Source organism: Aspergillus caelatus, assembly GCF_009193585.1.
Source record: "Aspergillus caelatus strain CBS 763.97 unplaced genomic scaffold BDV27scaffold_40, whole genome shotgun sequence".
Classification (NCBI taxonomy): Eukaryota; Fungi; Ascomycota; class Eurotiomycetes; order Eurotiales; family Aspergillaceae; genus Aspergillus; species Aspergillus caelatus.
This window is the reverse complement of record NW_022475303.1, coordinates 151,039-165,062: the sequence shown is the minus strand read 5'-3', so window position 1 is coordinate 165,062 and position 14,024 is coordinate 151,039. Positions and strand designations below refer to the sequence as shown.

Sequence of the window (14,024 nt, the reverse complement as noted above, 5' to 3'; positions counted from 1 at the left end):
AACGGTACAAGATAAAATAAGATTATCTTGGGGTCCGTTCAAAGCTTAGTTAAGTGGCTAATGAGCAAACAAGCCAGATTGTGATCTAAACTGCCTCGTAATTCTGCAGCTTGATGTAACGGAGCACGCCGAATCCATATAGACAACAGTTCGGCAACACCGTGGCCGTTGCTTTGGTAATAACGTCACAATCCTAGACGTATAAATGGAGCATAAGGCTACTAGATCCTTATAGAGAAATTATTGTAGCCCTCTACCAAGACCAACTCTCCATGGCTTGGTTCGCATATATCTTCATAGAACAAATGAGGAGCCGATGTGAAGTTCAACCACATCTGACCCTGCAAAAAAGCACAAGCAATGCCCCATCCTACAGACACCCTATAATCACCACGCGAGTAAGATTGTAGGTGGTCAAACTAACGGACTTCGGGGGTATTTTGACGCCGATGAACGAATCAGTTGGCAATTCGTGGATGTCGAATGTGGGGGAGCTCGGTTCTAGTGTACAGCTCTGTGATACCTTGTGCGAGGATGCGTCGGTGAGCATGTTTGTACTGGGTAGAATGAGCCAGAAGGATGTACACTACACAGCTACTAGTATTCATATACTACTAGTAGTGTACAAGAGGTTTACGACTTCCACGGTATGTTTCTCAACACCTGATTGGTCACTTACGCAGCAATCACGTGGCCCGGAAATATTGATCGCATCTTAACTTGACTCTTTCATTCCGAGGTCTCATCACAAACACATAGACTTATATTGCCTCATGGCTTCAAACCGCAATCGCGAGTCCTATCTATGGACCGTTTCATAACCCGGAAGAGGCCACGGCCCAGCTCACCAATCCCACAGGCGGCATCACCATCAGAATCGCCACTCCCGGATGAGGACTCAACAGATGTAAAGTTAGCACTCCTCGTCTCACTTTTCCCAGACATTGCACAGGAGACCCTCCTGGATGTCCTCGTTTCAGGTGGTGGGTCGGTAGAAGCCGCCGCATCTACGATTGCAACACAAATCCCTCCCACCAAGAAGCGGGTGGTGCCGGGTACACCATCTGTACAGACGTCTTTGACGTCCCTTGTCCTCCAACCAGACGAGGGGAAAGAGTCACCCATCAAACGAAGACCACTGACCAAGAAGGGGAAAACGCTACATCTATACTCCCCAGGGGACGTCGCGGCCCACACGCCATGTACAATCATCCACAATTTCCTCCCAGCGGAGCAGGCCAATGCACTCCTCCTAGAGCTTCTGGAGGAATCCAAGTATTTTTCTAGGTATAAGTTTCAGCTGTTTGATCGAACAGTTGAGAGTCCTCACTCAGCTAGCGTATACGTTTCTACGCCGGAGGAGTACCGCCAGCACACATCAGAATACACGTACGGCGGGACCTACCGGTCGAATGTGCGTCAGATCACGCCGCATATGCAAGCTGTTTCCGCCAAAGTGCAACGCACTGTGAACGATGAAGTATATCACCGGATTAAAACCTTCTACCCCGGCGGAGAAAAGCTCAAGTACCAGTCTCCGAAAGAATGGATGCCAAATGCCGCATTCGTCAATTGCTACGACGGTCCCGCGGAGAGCGTGGGGTATCACTCGGACGAACTGACTTACCTTGGTCCACGAGCCATCATCGGTAGTCTGAGCTTAGGTGTAGAACGAGAATTCCGCGTCCGGCGGATCGTACCCAGCAATGATGATGAAGAGACCTCTCAAAGTGAGAAAGACACGCCTGCACCACAACCTGAGCCGAAGCAGTCACGAGTGGCATCTGACGTTCGAGCTGATGCTCAAGGTCAAATTTCCATTCATCTCCCCCATAACTCTTTGCTGGTTATGCATGCCGAAATGCAAGAAGAGTGGAAACATGCCATCGCACCTGCCCAGACAGTCTCACCACACCCTCTGTCCGGAAACTGCCGCATTAATATCACTTATCGCTGGTATCGCGACTCCCTTCATCCACGGAACACCCCTCGTTGTCGGTGTGGTATGCATGCCATTCTGCGCTGTGCTCAGCGCAAGCGGGAAACTAGAGGGAGGTATATGTGGATGTGTTATGGAGGCTTTGCCCCTGGCAGAAAGAGCTGTGGTTTCTTCCAGTGGGCTGAGTTCGATGACGACGGGGAACCAGTCTGGAATAAGAAGCAGTCTGAAGATAATGCGCCTATCTTGAGAAATTTTGTAGTTGAATAATATCCTTGTTAGGATAGTGATCGAGGTAATCAATTCTTAGTATAGTCTTCGCATTTGCCCGCATCATACTCCAACTGTATTACTCATTGCATGGCGAATCTCTGCCATTGCAAGACTAAGAAAAGAGATAGTGCGTTTTATAGCCTGTATCACACCTCCAAAGTTGTACAAAAGTTAAATAATCACAAAATTCATCCTTGATTATAAACCATTAAGTATAGGACCAGGGTACGGATGAAGCATAGGAATTTTACCCAGCCTGCAAGTGACGAAGCAACCACCATCTTTTAGCTAAAGTTGACTCGGCCAGCAGCAACTAATCCTCCGGTAACAGTCTGCAACATCAACCGGTTGACATCTAGTGGTAGTCGAGTATTCATCTAATCAACGGTCCGAATTGCGAGTCACGAATCAGGATAGGGATAACGGCGTGGTTCAGGTACATCGTCTTTATTTTCTTCAGCTGCCTCCCGTCGCCGAGAATATGAAACCAAAGCCCTCCTTCAAACCATCTCCTTCTCCTGGTCTGATTCCTGTCTTGCGCAGGGCGCCGGTGGAGAAATTGTTATATCGGGGACGTCGGAACTGCCGCGAGCAGCGGCTCTCTCCTTCTGTCTCTCCTGAGGATTGATGCAAAAGAGATAGTGAGTGTGAAGCCGACCACTGCAGGCCCCCGAAAGAGCCAGAGCCATTATGAAGATGACGCCGATAAGGAATATCGGAATAGTAACTAGTCCAATGACGACGAAGGTATCGTAATTCTTAGCCATGCTTGTAGGTCTATTTACTCCGATGGATGCAGCGGGGATTCGGTATGCAAAGATTTATGAGGATATTTTTGGTAGGTAATGGACAGATCTTGAAGAGAAGCCTTCTACCCCGTTGCAGAAAATCGTCGGTATACATAAAACAGCTTCTTCTTTGGGAAAGAGCGTGCCAAGGGACGCTAAACGCGAATGAGGAAACAAGAGGGCCAGAGTTTGTACAGATATTAATTCTTTCCTGTATACATGGACAATGAATTGGGTATAAATCGCAAGAATCGAACTACTGGTGCGCTTCTTCCACCCGTGGGTTTATCATCTCTTTAATTGAGGTCAACGTAGCGTCGTCTAATCGAGAGAAACGTATCTGCAAGCTTCGGTCAGCGATAGTCACCACGAGCTGCCTGTAGTGTCCAGCGATTCAGGGATCACTGAGAGGAGACTCTTCTTACCGTATCCTCAGTTCCTCCACTTCGAGTTGCATTGCCAAACAATGTTGCTTCCGAATGACTCGCCTCGACCTCATCTTGGACACGCTTAGCCCAAATCCCATCCCAGTGCCAATCACCGGGAAGCCGCGCCTGCGGGTTTGCTCTTTTAGAACTACTTGTAAAGGCCGAGTTACTGCTATCTTTTCTGTGAGCCTTCCACGCATGCCAAGCGCTTGGATTTCCAGCAGCTTCGAGTGGCAACGAGTCGAGAACTGTTTCGTCGTCGAATGTAGATCGGATATAATTCAATAAAGCAGTAACCGGGACATTTTCTCTTATTTCGACTGGGTTCTCCTCTGGTGCTGAGGTAGCACTCTCCTCTCGATCAATATCCCCTTGATTCTTCGACGGAGATGTAGGTCTAGAGGCGTCGTTTGGGTTCTGAGGCGAGTCCTTGCCGGATGCATCAACACCGATATTGGAGCCATTAATACTCACGGCTCTCGAAGAGCCCACTGAATTGATCACACTTCGTTTACCTCGTCCAAACCAGTGGGGAAATCCATGTCGGAGACTAAATCCGCCAGGCGGTAATCGCTCCTCGTCTGAAGCACTGACGGGATCTTCGCTTGAAGCGTTTGTGCTAAAGGTATATGTCGTAAGGGGAACGATCAGCGGATGAAATACATCGGTAGAGAAGGTCACTAAAGGTGGGAGGTTGGGATATGAAGGCGGGAATCGGATCTGGAAACGGAGGATAGCAGAAGCATATGGACCTAAACATCGCCATAAAAAATCAATTAGCCCTAGGTTAGTTACAAGTTGTTTTGTTTGTCCTAATCAGAAGAAAAATATCATACCACTACGAACGAATAAAACACCCGTCCAAAGAGTAGGATCATTCGGGGTAGGGCTCACATAGAGACCTGGAGGGGCTGCATGATTTAAACTCGCACTACAATTGAAATATGTTAATTTGGCTTCGCTCTGTAACAAAACGAATAGAGTAAGCGTAACTCACAATTCCAGGAGAAGTTGGTGTTTACGCAGAGCGGGGATATTAGGCAATCTGGAGGTGGACATATTGCTGCATGAGACGGTGATGCTGCTGCTGAGTTACCGCTTAGGAACACGCGACGGCTACTCTATTTTCTGGCAGAATTATTTGAACACTTCCGCGGGGTGGCTCATTGAATACTGTATTTTTGGCACAGTCAGCGTCTCCGATTTATCATACTATAAAAAGCGATTTGTTTTTCACTAAAAAAAATTCCATTGTCGTTCCTGAAATGTACTCATTATGTAACATACTTTACTGATCTAAAGAAGCCTTTTTGCTGGAATTCATAGCACCAAAATATACAATTGAAACCCCTTTTTCTCAGTCGGAGGTTCTCGAGGTTTGACTATGGCGGCTTCATCAAACCGCCTTCCTATTTCAATAGGGCGGTCAAAGCTCCCCAGCATCCTTACAAAACAAACAGGTTATGTCCGCTATCTCCGAGCACCTACTATTAGTGCCATTTCTCAAGTCCTTTCTCCATTGACTTCTAAGGAAATTCTACATTGATAACATTATTATCATGAGTTCCTATCGAGCAAATTCTCCACTGCCTTATGTCTGGCTGCCTCATTAACTCTACAACCATCCTCCTGATTGTCCAAAATCTCATCCTCATCAGAGTCTCCAACGTCGAACCAAGGATGCTTGTATATATGCCTTTCATTTGCTGGATACCCAGTTGATCTTAACCATCCAAATATTCCTCGTGTTGGATTCTCTGACAAGTCATCTGACAAGCAATCAATGGAACACTGACTTGGAGCACTCTTGAGCACAGAATCAATCTGCGTAACGTTGTCACCTGGCTGATGGGCATCAGCCCCACGGGCTTCCAAGTCTTTTCCGTCTGCGAGTTCCCAGTACCATGCCTGGTACTCTAAACAATGGCAATTACACTGGGCATGTTTTTGGGCCTCCAGCTCGGAATCATTAAGCAAAGTTTCCCCGAAAGGCTTCCATGGCCACACAGGAAGTCTAGCATAGGAACCACAGCCGATGATATGAAGTAGTCGGCATTCGTCCTCGCGTCTGATCACTTTGCCATCACTTACACCTGGGCTCAGTGTAATGAATGACCCTATTGTGCCTGTCCATGTCGCGGCGTGAAGCTCGACAGCTACACACCCAGTTTTTATAAGCCTTAAAGCTTTAACGTTATCCACAAGCATAGCTCCGAGCCACAGTGGCGCTAACTTCGGTAGACGTCTTGCAAGGATTTTGAGAAGCTTTACGATATTCCGTTCCTGCGTCACTGGATCTATAACGTCGAATGCTGAACTCATCCACGCCGCCACCAAGTTACACTCGATGTCTGAGTTGAAGAATACGGTGTGAAGCAGGGATCGAATGCCCCACACATCAAAGCTTAAAATCATATAGCGAGGAAGAGGGCCATAATACTCATAAGTGTGAATTGATGGAGAATATGGCAACTCAAGTGAGCATTTTGAAGTAGTACTCATTTTCGGAGCAGGGAGTGATATTGACTTGGTCCAAACAAAAGGGATGCAAAGTGCTGCAGACAAGGCCGCCGAGCATTGACCATATAAACGCCTGTAGCAGCAGAAACGTCCAAATTATTCCACAGCCCTATGTGAAGAAGGCAGTCTAATTTCGGCGTTCAAAGACTGTTTAGTTCTTAACTCTGTGGCGCCTGATATTGCAACAGCCCAAGGCGAGACATACGTCCTGCCGTTATAGACTGTCGTTATGCTCCATCCTTCATAAGCTGACAAGATTGCTTCCCACCAATGCACTTCATCATCAGTAGCATTATCACCAATGTCTACTTCAATACGGCTTTGTGGCAATGGGGCCTCACATTGGAGAGTCTATTTCTTGAACGTAATCATACACCGGTGCTCCGGAGATCTACTCAATAATTCGGACCATCGAGCACTCAGCATATACGCCCAGGCAAGAAATAATACTGCGATGTAGTTGCTCTCGTCGTACCCCTCAAGACCCTGAACACCAGGCCATTCTGCGAATGGGACAGAATCTGAGAGCTCTACATTCATTGCAGTTTGAGTCGCAAGCAGAACCGTGCGGTGTATTTCTTTAGGCCCCAGCTGGCAAGTCCCGTTGGAGGGTTTCCAAGTCGAACGACCATTGACGTAAAGAGTTCCTGAGCTCTCGTTACACTTGAATGGGACTGACTCGTTTTCGGGGATCAACCCATGTCCAAGGAATGATGGCGTTTGGCCGAGTATGCGTTTGAGATCAATACATTCAATTGGGAGAGAAGTAGGGCCTTCAAGATCGACATAACTGGACCATAATGCATATTTCACGTAGCACGCGATCAAATCTCTCCTTGGTAGGCTTAACAGCATCATCATTATCGTCACCCATAGTAAACGGGGGGTAATGTGCCGAACAAGTTGTGGCTTGTCGAATCGTACAACATTCACAACAACACCGTTAATTAATTGTCGCTCGCTGGTTGAAAGTAGAATTGATCTATAGGGAAAAAAAAGGATGCGACAAATAAAACAATGGACTGCGGTTGTTAACTCTAACGTAAGTGGTCTATCTAAATAGGCAACAATCAGGCAAACGCACCTGCCCTTATAGCATCCCGACCTCTGTCTCGCCAATAGCCTCTGATACACCGTCTATTGAACATCTCAACATAACTTATACAGCAATTAAGGGCCAACCTCAAGTACTTGGCATCGGTTGCAGTTGTGTCCCTCCAACCACACCGGGATTTGGCCGAATGAACCCTAAGATGGTCATGCCCTCGCCAATCCCCTCGTAAATTCCACCTGCAATCCCCTCAACCCACCATGCAGCCAGGCTTGACACCGCAACACCTACTTTCCCATCATGAAGACTAAGGACCGTTGTTCCCAGACTCACGCTCCTTTTACCCAAGGTATCGGCAGCATCCAGGCTCGCCGACACGACACGCTCGGTGACCCGATGGGACCGTTCAAATTGGTAGAGTCGATGCAGCACAATCTTGAGGTATGGCATCAGGAACTGAAGCAGGAGAAAGAAATGCACAATACTGGAGGCCAGTAGCCGGTGGAGATAAGATCGCTCTGCCGGATGCCTTGTGTTTATAGGTTGATTGCCGAAGCCAACTGCAGAAGGTGCAGCGAGAGAGTTGGAAACTCGTCCAGGGAGGGTTTTTCTGATTCTTGCAGTTTCTTCATAGGTCAAGTCGGCAGGTAGAGCCTGAAGAAGATAGCATAGTGCATCCATGTACAATGACCGCACCAGGTGGCTGTCACAATCGCGTCGCTGGGCTTCTACTCCTGCATGTTGAAGGAATTGAAATGCTATATGAAAAGAGTCAGAGGCGGTCTTATACTTTTCTACATCTACAACACATGTTAGTATGTTGGTATGGGTGCATACCTGGAACAATATGATTCCAGCGCAGTCCTGACTCCTCTTCATATTTGGACATCGCAAACCCCATAGACTCTACACCTTTTTTCTCTTCGAAAGTTGTGATATAACTAGTGTCCGATGACTTCCCGGAAACCGAAGAGCCACACGAGTCCTGACCGTTACTACTACTGCCCGCAGTACCAGGGCGTTGCAGGTCGCCCGAGGCCAAATCGGATTTTTGTCCGTATAATGTCAATTCCGGCTCCGATAAGGATGAAGAGAAGTTATGATCCTTGGGTTTATGGCTTGTTCTTGCTGCGTTTATATTTGGGTCCGACTGTGCCGCGCGGTGGAGTGAAGGATACAGACGGGGAATGTGTCGCCGAATAGCAGCCGGGAGGAAGTCGGGAAGCCCCTGAGAGAGAATCATTGTGTCTCCCAGAGTTGCCTGCTCGTCCATTGTCTCTATTTTCTCCATGTAGTCTTTGTGATAAGTGCAGGGCATCAGATGAGGGGCAATTTAAGGTCGGGTCTCGGGTGACAGAAACAAAGCTTGGATCTGACGCAGTAGTGTCATAATATCGGGATATATGATCACTTGAGAATCACAGTTCAGATGAGTCTCTTCGTCGTGGAAATATCTTGTGAGCACTTTCCAGCCATGATGAGGGCGAAGTTACGGTTCAAATGACGCTGTAGTTGTTTAAACGTCCGATCCATGCAGGGAAAAACCGTTGAGGCGCGAAAAACCTCCGAGTTTCACATGTCAAAGTGGCGATCCAACGACTTTTGACCCACAGTTGAAGTCTTTCCGATAAGGAGACACTAAAGATAGATCCCAACTAGTAAACAAGTCACTGACATCTACAAACCCTAGACGACAGGCAGGCAAACGGTACTTACGACCTACACACCAGTTCTCGACAGCCAACAAACCATCTATAACAAAACATGATTTATCAAATTGTCCCTGGTATTTCTCAGTAGTAAATTAAGTGTCATTCCCAAGATCACGGGTACGCCCTGCCGATGATCACCCATCACATGCAACCAATCATCGAGCTTAGCGCTTACACACTTGCGCCCTTGACGCGATTATTAATTAGACGGAAGGCAAATCGTCTTGGATTAATTTCATTATATAAACTAACACGCTGCCATGTCGGGAATCGTTGAGAAGCTATGCATGAAAGTCACTGAGACAAAGAAGAAAAGTCCCCCGAGAAAGAAAAAAGCACATCACGAAACTTTTGAACAGCTCCAAAATCACGGCCCACTATACACATCTCCTATCTCATCACTTTCAGAAGCCACCCTTACCAGGTGATTGTGGCCCTTGATAAGGAACAGCATCGGTCATCAAAATGTCCGCGTGTTTTGGGCTGGGAATAGGGATGGGTGCAGACCCAACGTTAGAGTCGGGCAAAGTGTCCACTTTACTTTCGTCTCTCCCAGGTAGGAGGCCACCCTCATGCTGGCTGTTTCCCCCCAATTCCAATCCTTGTAAGTCATCCAAATCCAGCTCCCCATAACTGTCATTCAACTGCTGCAGGAACTCAGGATCAAATCCCATTTGCACGAACGGGTCCACTGAGCCGCTCATAGGCGTCGAAAATGATGAGACCCCAGCTGAGAGACTACTTCCCCAATCAGTGGATAAGCCAGAATGTGTCACAGGAGGGACCATTCCAAAGCTACCAGCGTAGCTGCCATTTGAGCTCCCTGGAACGCTCGCTGCCGCTGAGGACCGACCCGTGCTTGGGAATGCGGGACTCTGGAAGCCAGAGCTAGAGTGACTTTGGCTGAAGGGAAGACGATGAAATATGCTCCGAGCTACGGAGTTGGTCTCAACTGGCGGGCGCCGTAGACCACCTTGGGCAGCATAAGGTGGTTGCATGCCCAAGTTAGCGAATTGAACATCCTCTGAGCCAGGAACGTCTTCAAGTCCAGCGACACGTTTAAGAACTCCAAGCCAGACTGGGTTATCCGCGCAGGTCTGGTTCCAAGGATCAGCATTATCATAAATGATGCGCCGGGCTTCATCTTGAAGCATCTGATCCGTTGGGGTAACACCAGCAGCCATACGGTTATGTATAAAAACCATTAGCTCGCGCTGGAGACGCTCATAGCAGTTTGCGTCTCCTGGCACGGTCAAGCTTGGCGACTGCCCTGTGGCACGTGAAGGTTTGTAAGGATCCAATGTGAACTTTTCCTGGCCGATGAGGTACGGGGGCATCGCGTTCTCGACCAAGTTTTCGACATCGGGATCGAAACCCCAATCTCCCTGCCATTGAGTCATGTCGGCACCACTCTTGAAATGGGAAGCTAGGTGGTCAACTCGGTCTTTCCACGTTGTGAGAATAGTTGCACAGAATCCGCACCGCGATCTTATCTCGCAGGTATTACTTCGCCATTTATCCATTGAAGGGTGGAACTTCACGTCATGCACCAACCTCAGATGTTGATTGAGATGGTCCTTGCGATAGAAGGCTCGCTCAGAAGGAGATTTCTCTTGGCATGTACTGAAATTGTGCGATTCAAGATGGTCGTTATCAGGATTAGCCGCCATACAGAATACACAGCGGTTTGCGCCGTCCATGAAAACTACACCTCCCTGAGGCGAGCAGGTCCACTTCTCCAAAGCTAAGTGCAGCGATTTCTCATGTCGTTGCCAATCATACTTGGTCTGGAAAGAGTCGGCACAGAATGTACACTGGAAGATACGAGTACTGCGAGTCTTTTGTTGATTGAAAGCGTTCACGAGTGCTGGAGCTTTACGGCGGCGGCGACGTTCCTTTCGGTCCATGGAACCGAATGACCCCAATGAGGATCTATGGGAGAAGGCGGAGGCGAAGGACAGGTCAGATATAGATGAGTGAGTGGCTGACCGACTTGTCTCCAAGCTACTAATAGAAGGGGCACGGAATATATTTGAGTTGCCATGGCTTGAGTCATTGCTTGACCCAGTCTTCCGAGAATGGGAGCGCACGTGACTTGATTGAGACGGTCGCTGCCGAGCAGAATCTAAAGGAGTGTTCACCAAGGCTCGGAGAATATCAGATGTAGCAGCAGGTTCGTTTTCAGGGGGGGAGTGCTTCCAACGCTCAAGTGGAGTCATGAGAGTTATATCCAGTTGTTTTTGCCTCGGGATATCCATAGCACCGGGAACCGGAGAGCTGCTGCGTGGAGCGGGACGAACTTTACCACGCCGTCTGGCATTGGCAAGCCAATTGCAAATTTGGGTCCGCTTCAGCCCTGTACGCTGCTTCAATTCATCCTTCTCCTGCTCGTTGGGATACGGGTGGTCGCTATGCTCGTATAACCATGTCTTGAGAACACGGACTGCTTCGCGCGAAAGTCGCGAACTACCTTTCCCCCCGCGACCATCGACATCGCCAACAAAGGTTGCACCGTAAGCCGATTTAAGTGCTTTCTTCCCCGTTAAGCCACCGGTTGGAATGTAGGTGTTCTCATTGATCGGGTGTAACGTGTCCAGAAATTTGCCAGGTGCTTTGGCATGAGTGAAACTACACTCTCGGTAGAGCGAGATGCAACAGGTACACCCACTGTTTTGCATGACTCCCCTGTTGGCAACAAAACAGTCCAGTCCCATGTTCCTGCAAAAGTCACAAGGCTCTTTAGCACGACCCATGGGATAGACACCGTTATCCATGACCGGACCCGGGGATTGCTTGATGGCGGGTTCAACATCTTGCTCCGGCAAATTGTTAGGGAACTCCAAGGGTTGATCCAGTAGAAGTGACTTGTAGTTGGCAACAGCATCGTCATTTTCATCGAAATCCCTGCTGTCTGAAGCCACATCATCGTCACGAACTTGAGACTGGGACCCATACGAGGCCCCATCGAAATCAAAGAACTCCATTTTCGTGGTGATGCTCCGGTTTAACTCCGTTGCGAGTCAACTGGAAGCTGAGGTGCTTCAGTGACACCAGTCTGGGGAAATGATAATAATCAATGCAGCCTCAATGGGAAACAAATCGCCGAAGAATAAAGATAACAGTTAATACTGAGAGAGAATGGGTAGTGGGGGGAGGATGGACGGGGTCTGAGAAGTAGGATACGGTTTTTTCGTCTGGGGTATCAAAAGCATGCCGAAACCAACCATGCTACTAGCACCTTCGATGTTTGGACCACATCCTTCTACCTGTCTTTGGTCTTGGGACACGCCTTCAGGGCGTGAGGATCGTATTCGGCCCCAATCGGCACCGCCGAAGACCCATATCAAATTATGGAGATAACGCCTTTATCGATAACCCATGGGCATGGTGGTCTCGGTTATCCAATGACTGATTGACAGCGAGAAAGAATCAAAGAAAGAATGGGTCACGGCTCATCTGCACGCCCTTCCAATGACAACGCCATGCCTCTTTCGGCCAAACATGTCTGTGCGGGGTTTTTCCACGCCCGGACTAACCCAAGATAGTAACAATGAATCATCGGGCCGTTTTCTCCGACAATATCGGAGCCCGGAGTTTGAGAAACTCTCCCCCTACTAAGTACAGTATCTTCTACTCCGTACGGAGTATGCTGCGAAGAATTAACAATGACAACCGAAACTTGGCATGAAAACAAGCGTTATCGATTCTACGTCATTGCGGCTCCCATTTTTAGTCTCCTTGCCCATGTGATATCGACACACTGCCCCGTGTTTCATAAGCTCTTGCGCTAATGCAAACGCCATCACCCGTTAAATATACTAAACACATATGGTCATTATGGGGCCGCTACGAGTAGTTCACCTACGAACACTACAATATATCACCCCATATCCAATTCTTGGTCAACCTTTAGGCCTAAGGGGAGCACACCGATATTTGCTGCTGCAGGTATCAAGCTTTGTCCTAGTCAGCGTAATACTGCAACTCCGATTCTAACCATTCTCTGGGGGTGAGCATGTGACTTCTGACGAGCTAATATTATGACCTCGCCTGGCTGACGTGCCAAAGCTTCTCAGGTTCAATACATGAGACACTTTGTGGTTAGATGTCAGGCAGTCATGCTTTGTTTGGTGGTATAGCACGGCATATCTATCAATCCGCAGGAGCCACATGAGACGATATACTTCCTGTGTGGGAATTGCATAGAATGAGGCAATGTCACATGTGAATAGGTACGTGCAGGCCATGCGCGGTCTACGAATCTAAATATCATGTCGCTCTGGCAAGTACGTTCTATACCCCTTACCATAGTATTGGGTTGCACCAATGTTGGCCCCTGCGATGCAGGCTTTAGGCTCCCGAACTGACTTGCTTGGGGAGCATACCGAATAAGTCTCCTAAACACATCTTCGGTACATTCCAGTCTGTCTACTGTATATGCTTACAGGAGAAGACTCGATACAGCTACAAACATCTTTTGTATGTATGTGCCTATTTGTTGCCTGAGGTTGCATGCAGGCTGCGCTTAACTAGTTGGAACTGATCATCATAGCTGAGTAAACTACCATTCGATGACAAGGATGGGACTGGAGGCTGCGATAAGTACCTACGTCAATCCAGTATAGCTAGGAATTGCCAAAACAACGACATATGTACGTACTACGTGGCGCGGGCGTACTACAGTCCCACAACAATACTCGTTTCTGCTATATGATATAGACTGGTGAGGAAGGGGGAAGAGAAGAAGCGCAAAGGGTCTAGTATCTATTGATTGGACTAAGGTGAATAATCTGCACAATGCTTGGTAGAGACTGTCATAGACTAACGTAATCAACTACCGAGCGACGAATTTTCGCCGCACCCTACTACTTTCTATCTTCAACGCGTCAATTTATATTACTATCATTGAAAAATATCTTTATTACAAGAAAATAGAATTCAAATGGCTATTTCAGCTTATAAAAATAAAAAAATTTAATTAGTTTTAAAGATTATAAATACTTTTAGTATACCTGAAGCAATCTTATATACTTGTCTCAAAGGAAGAAAATCACACATAGAAATATATATCAATAGTTATATAATAACTGGATTTAAAGAAGAATCGCTTCTTCAGTAATTATTAGATACAGATAAATATAGACTTCTAATCTGTCCTGAATTTTTATATAGAATAGCGGAGATTTTACTTTATAATTATCTTCAAAATCCGACAGTAACTATTGGAATTAATTAATCTTATAAATTTATTAAATACTATTCTAAAATATATATATAATATATAAGACAAATAATATATTAACACACAAAATA

General features: G+C 47.2%; 6 protein-coding genes across 6 annotated transcripts; 1 reads left to right on the top strand and 5 right to left on the bottom strand.

The window, feature by feature from the left end:
* Nucleotides 1-449: 449 nt before the first annotated feature.
* Nucleotides 450-2,209, top strand: BDV27DRAFT_143056 (putative CUE domain protein; the record flags this gene model as incomplete). Its single annotated transcript, XM_032070041.1, has 2 exons — nt 450-647; nt 914-2,209. 2 exons carry the CDS (start codon nt 450-452, stop codon nt 2,207-2,209), a joined length of 1,494 nt encoding a protein of 497 aa, XP_031930255.1.
* Nucleotides 2,210-2,585: 376 nt separating this feature from the next.
* Nucleotides 2,586-2,979, bottom strand: BDV27DRAFT_155269 (uncharacterized protein; the record flags this gene model as incomplete). Its single annotated transcript, XM_032072105.1, has 2 exons — nt 2,586-2,657; nt 2,719-2,979. The coding sequence occupies 2 exons, from the start codon at nt 2,977-2,979 to the stop codon at nt 2,586-2,588; spliced, it is 333 nt and encodes a 110-aa protein (XP_031930254.1).
* BDV27DRAFT_124393 (putative ubiquitin-conjugating enzyme) lies at nt 2,732-4,505 on the bottom strand. Its single transcript, XM_032066075.1, has 4 exons — nt 4,426-4,505; nt 4,265-4,359; nt 3,426-4,180; nt 2,732-3,340 (listed from the first exon to the last, which is right to left on the bottom strand). Exons 1-4 carry the CDS (start codon nt 4,485-4,487, stop codon nt 3,257-3,259), a joined length of 996 nt encoding a protein of 331 aa, XP_031930253.1. The 5' UTR covers nt 4,488-4,505; the 3' UTR covers nt 2,732-3,256.
* Nucleotides 4,506-4,985: 480 nt separating this feature from the next.
* On the bottom strand, nt 4,986-6,806 carry BDV27DRAFT_143053 (uncharacterized protein; the record flags this gene model as incomplete). Its single annotated transcript, XM_032070040.1, has 4 exons — nt 4,986-5,576; nt 5,631-6,021; nt 6,097-6,267; nt 6,313-6,806. The coding sequence occupies 4 exons, from the start codon at nt 6,804-6,806 to the stop codon at nt 4,986-4,988; spliced, it is 1,647 nt and encodes a 548-aa protein (XP_031930252.1).
* A 130-nt stretch (nt 6,807-6,936) lies between these two features.
* Nucleotides 6,937-8,696, bottom strand: BDV27DRAFT_124391 (uncharacterized protein). The gene is made up of 2 exons (XM_032066074.1): nt 7,837-8,696; nt 6,937-7,757 (listed from the first exon to the last, which is right to left on the bottom strand). Exons 1-2 carry the CDS (start codon nt 8,315-8,317, stop codon nt 7,132-7,134), a joined length of 1,107 nt encoding a protein of 368 aa, XP_031930251.1. The 5' UTR covers nt 8,318-8,696; the 3' UTR covers nt 6,937-7,131.
* Nucleotides 8,697-8,791: 95 nt separating this feature from the next.
* Nucleotides 8,792-12,199, bottom strand: BDV27DRAFT_80055 (putative homeobox and C2H2 transcription factor). The gene has a single exon (XM_032077632.1). It carries the CDS (start codon nt 11,693-11,695, stop codon nt 9,116-9,118), a length of 2,580 nt encoding a protein of 859 aa, XP_031930250.1. The 5' UTR covers nt 11,696-12,199; the 3' UTR covers nt 8,792-9,115.
* Between the last annotated feature and the right edge of the window lie 1,825 nt (nt 12,200-14,024).

Excerpts from the sequence above, each read along its gene's own strand:
- BDV27DRAFT_124391 (XM_032066074.1), bottom strand. The coding sequence starts at position 8,317 with ATGCCCTGCACTTATCACAAAGACTACATGGAGAAAATAGAGACAATG. Across the intron at positions 7,758-7,836 it reads CTGGAATCATATTGTTCCAG|CATTTCAATTCCTTCAACAT; the intron begins GTATGCACCCAT and ends CTTTTCATATAG.
- BDV27DRAFT_80055 (XM_032077632.1), bottom strand. The coding sequence starts at position 11,695 with ATGGAGTTCTTTGATTTCGATGGGGCCTCGTATGGGTCCCAGTCTCAA.
- BDV27DRAFT_124393 (XM_032066075.1), bottom strand. The coding sequence starts at position 4,487 with ATGTCCACCTCCAGATTGCCTAATATCCCCGCTCTGCGTAAACACCAA. Across the intron at positions 4,360-4,425 it reads CACCAACTTCTCCTGGAATT|TGCGAGTTTAAATCATGCAG; the intron begins GTGAGTTACGCT and ends TTTCAATTGTAG. Across the intron at positions 3,341-3,425 it reads GTGGAGGAACTGAGGATACG|ATACGTTTCTCTCGATTAGA; the intron begins GTAAGAAGAGTC and ends CGAAGCTTGCAG.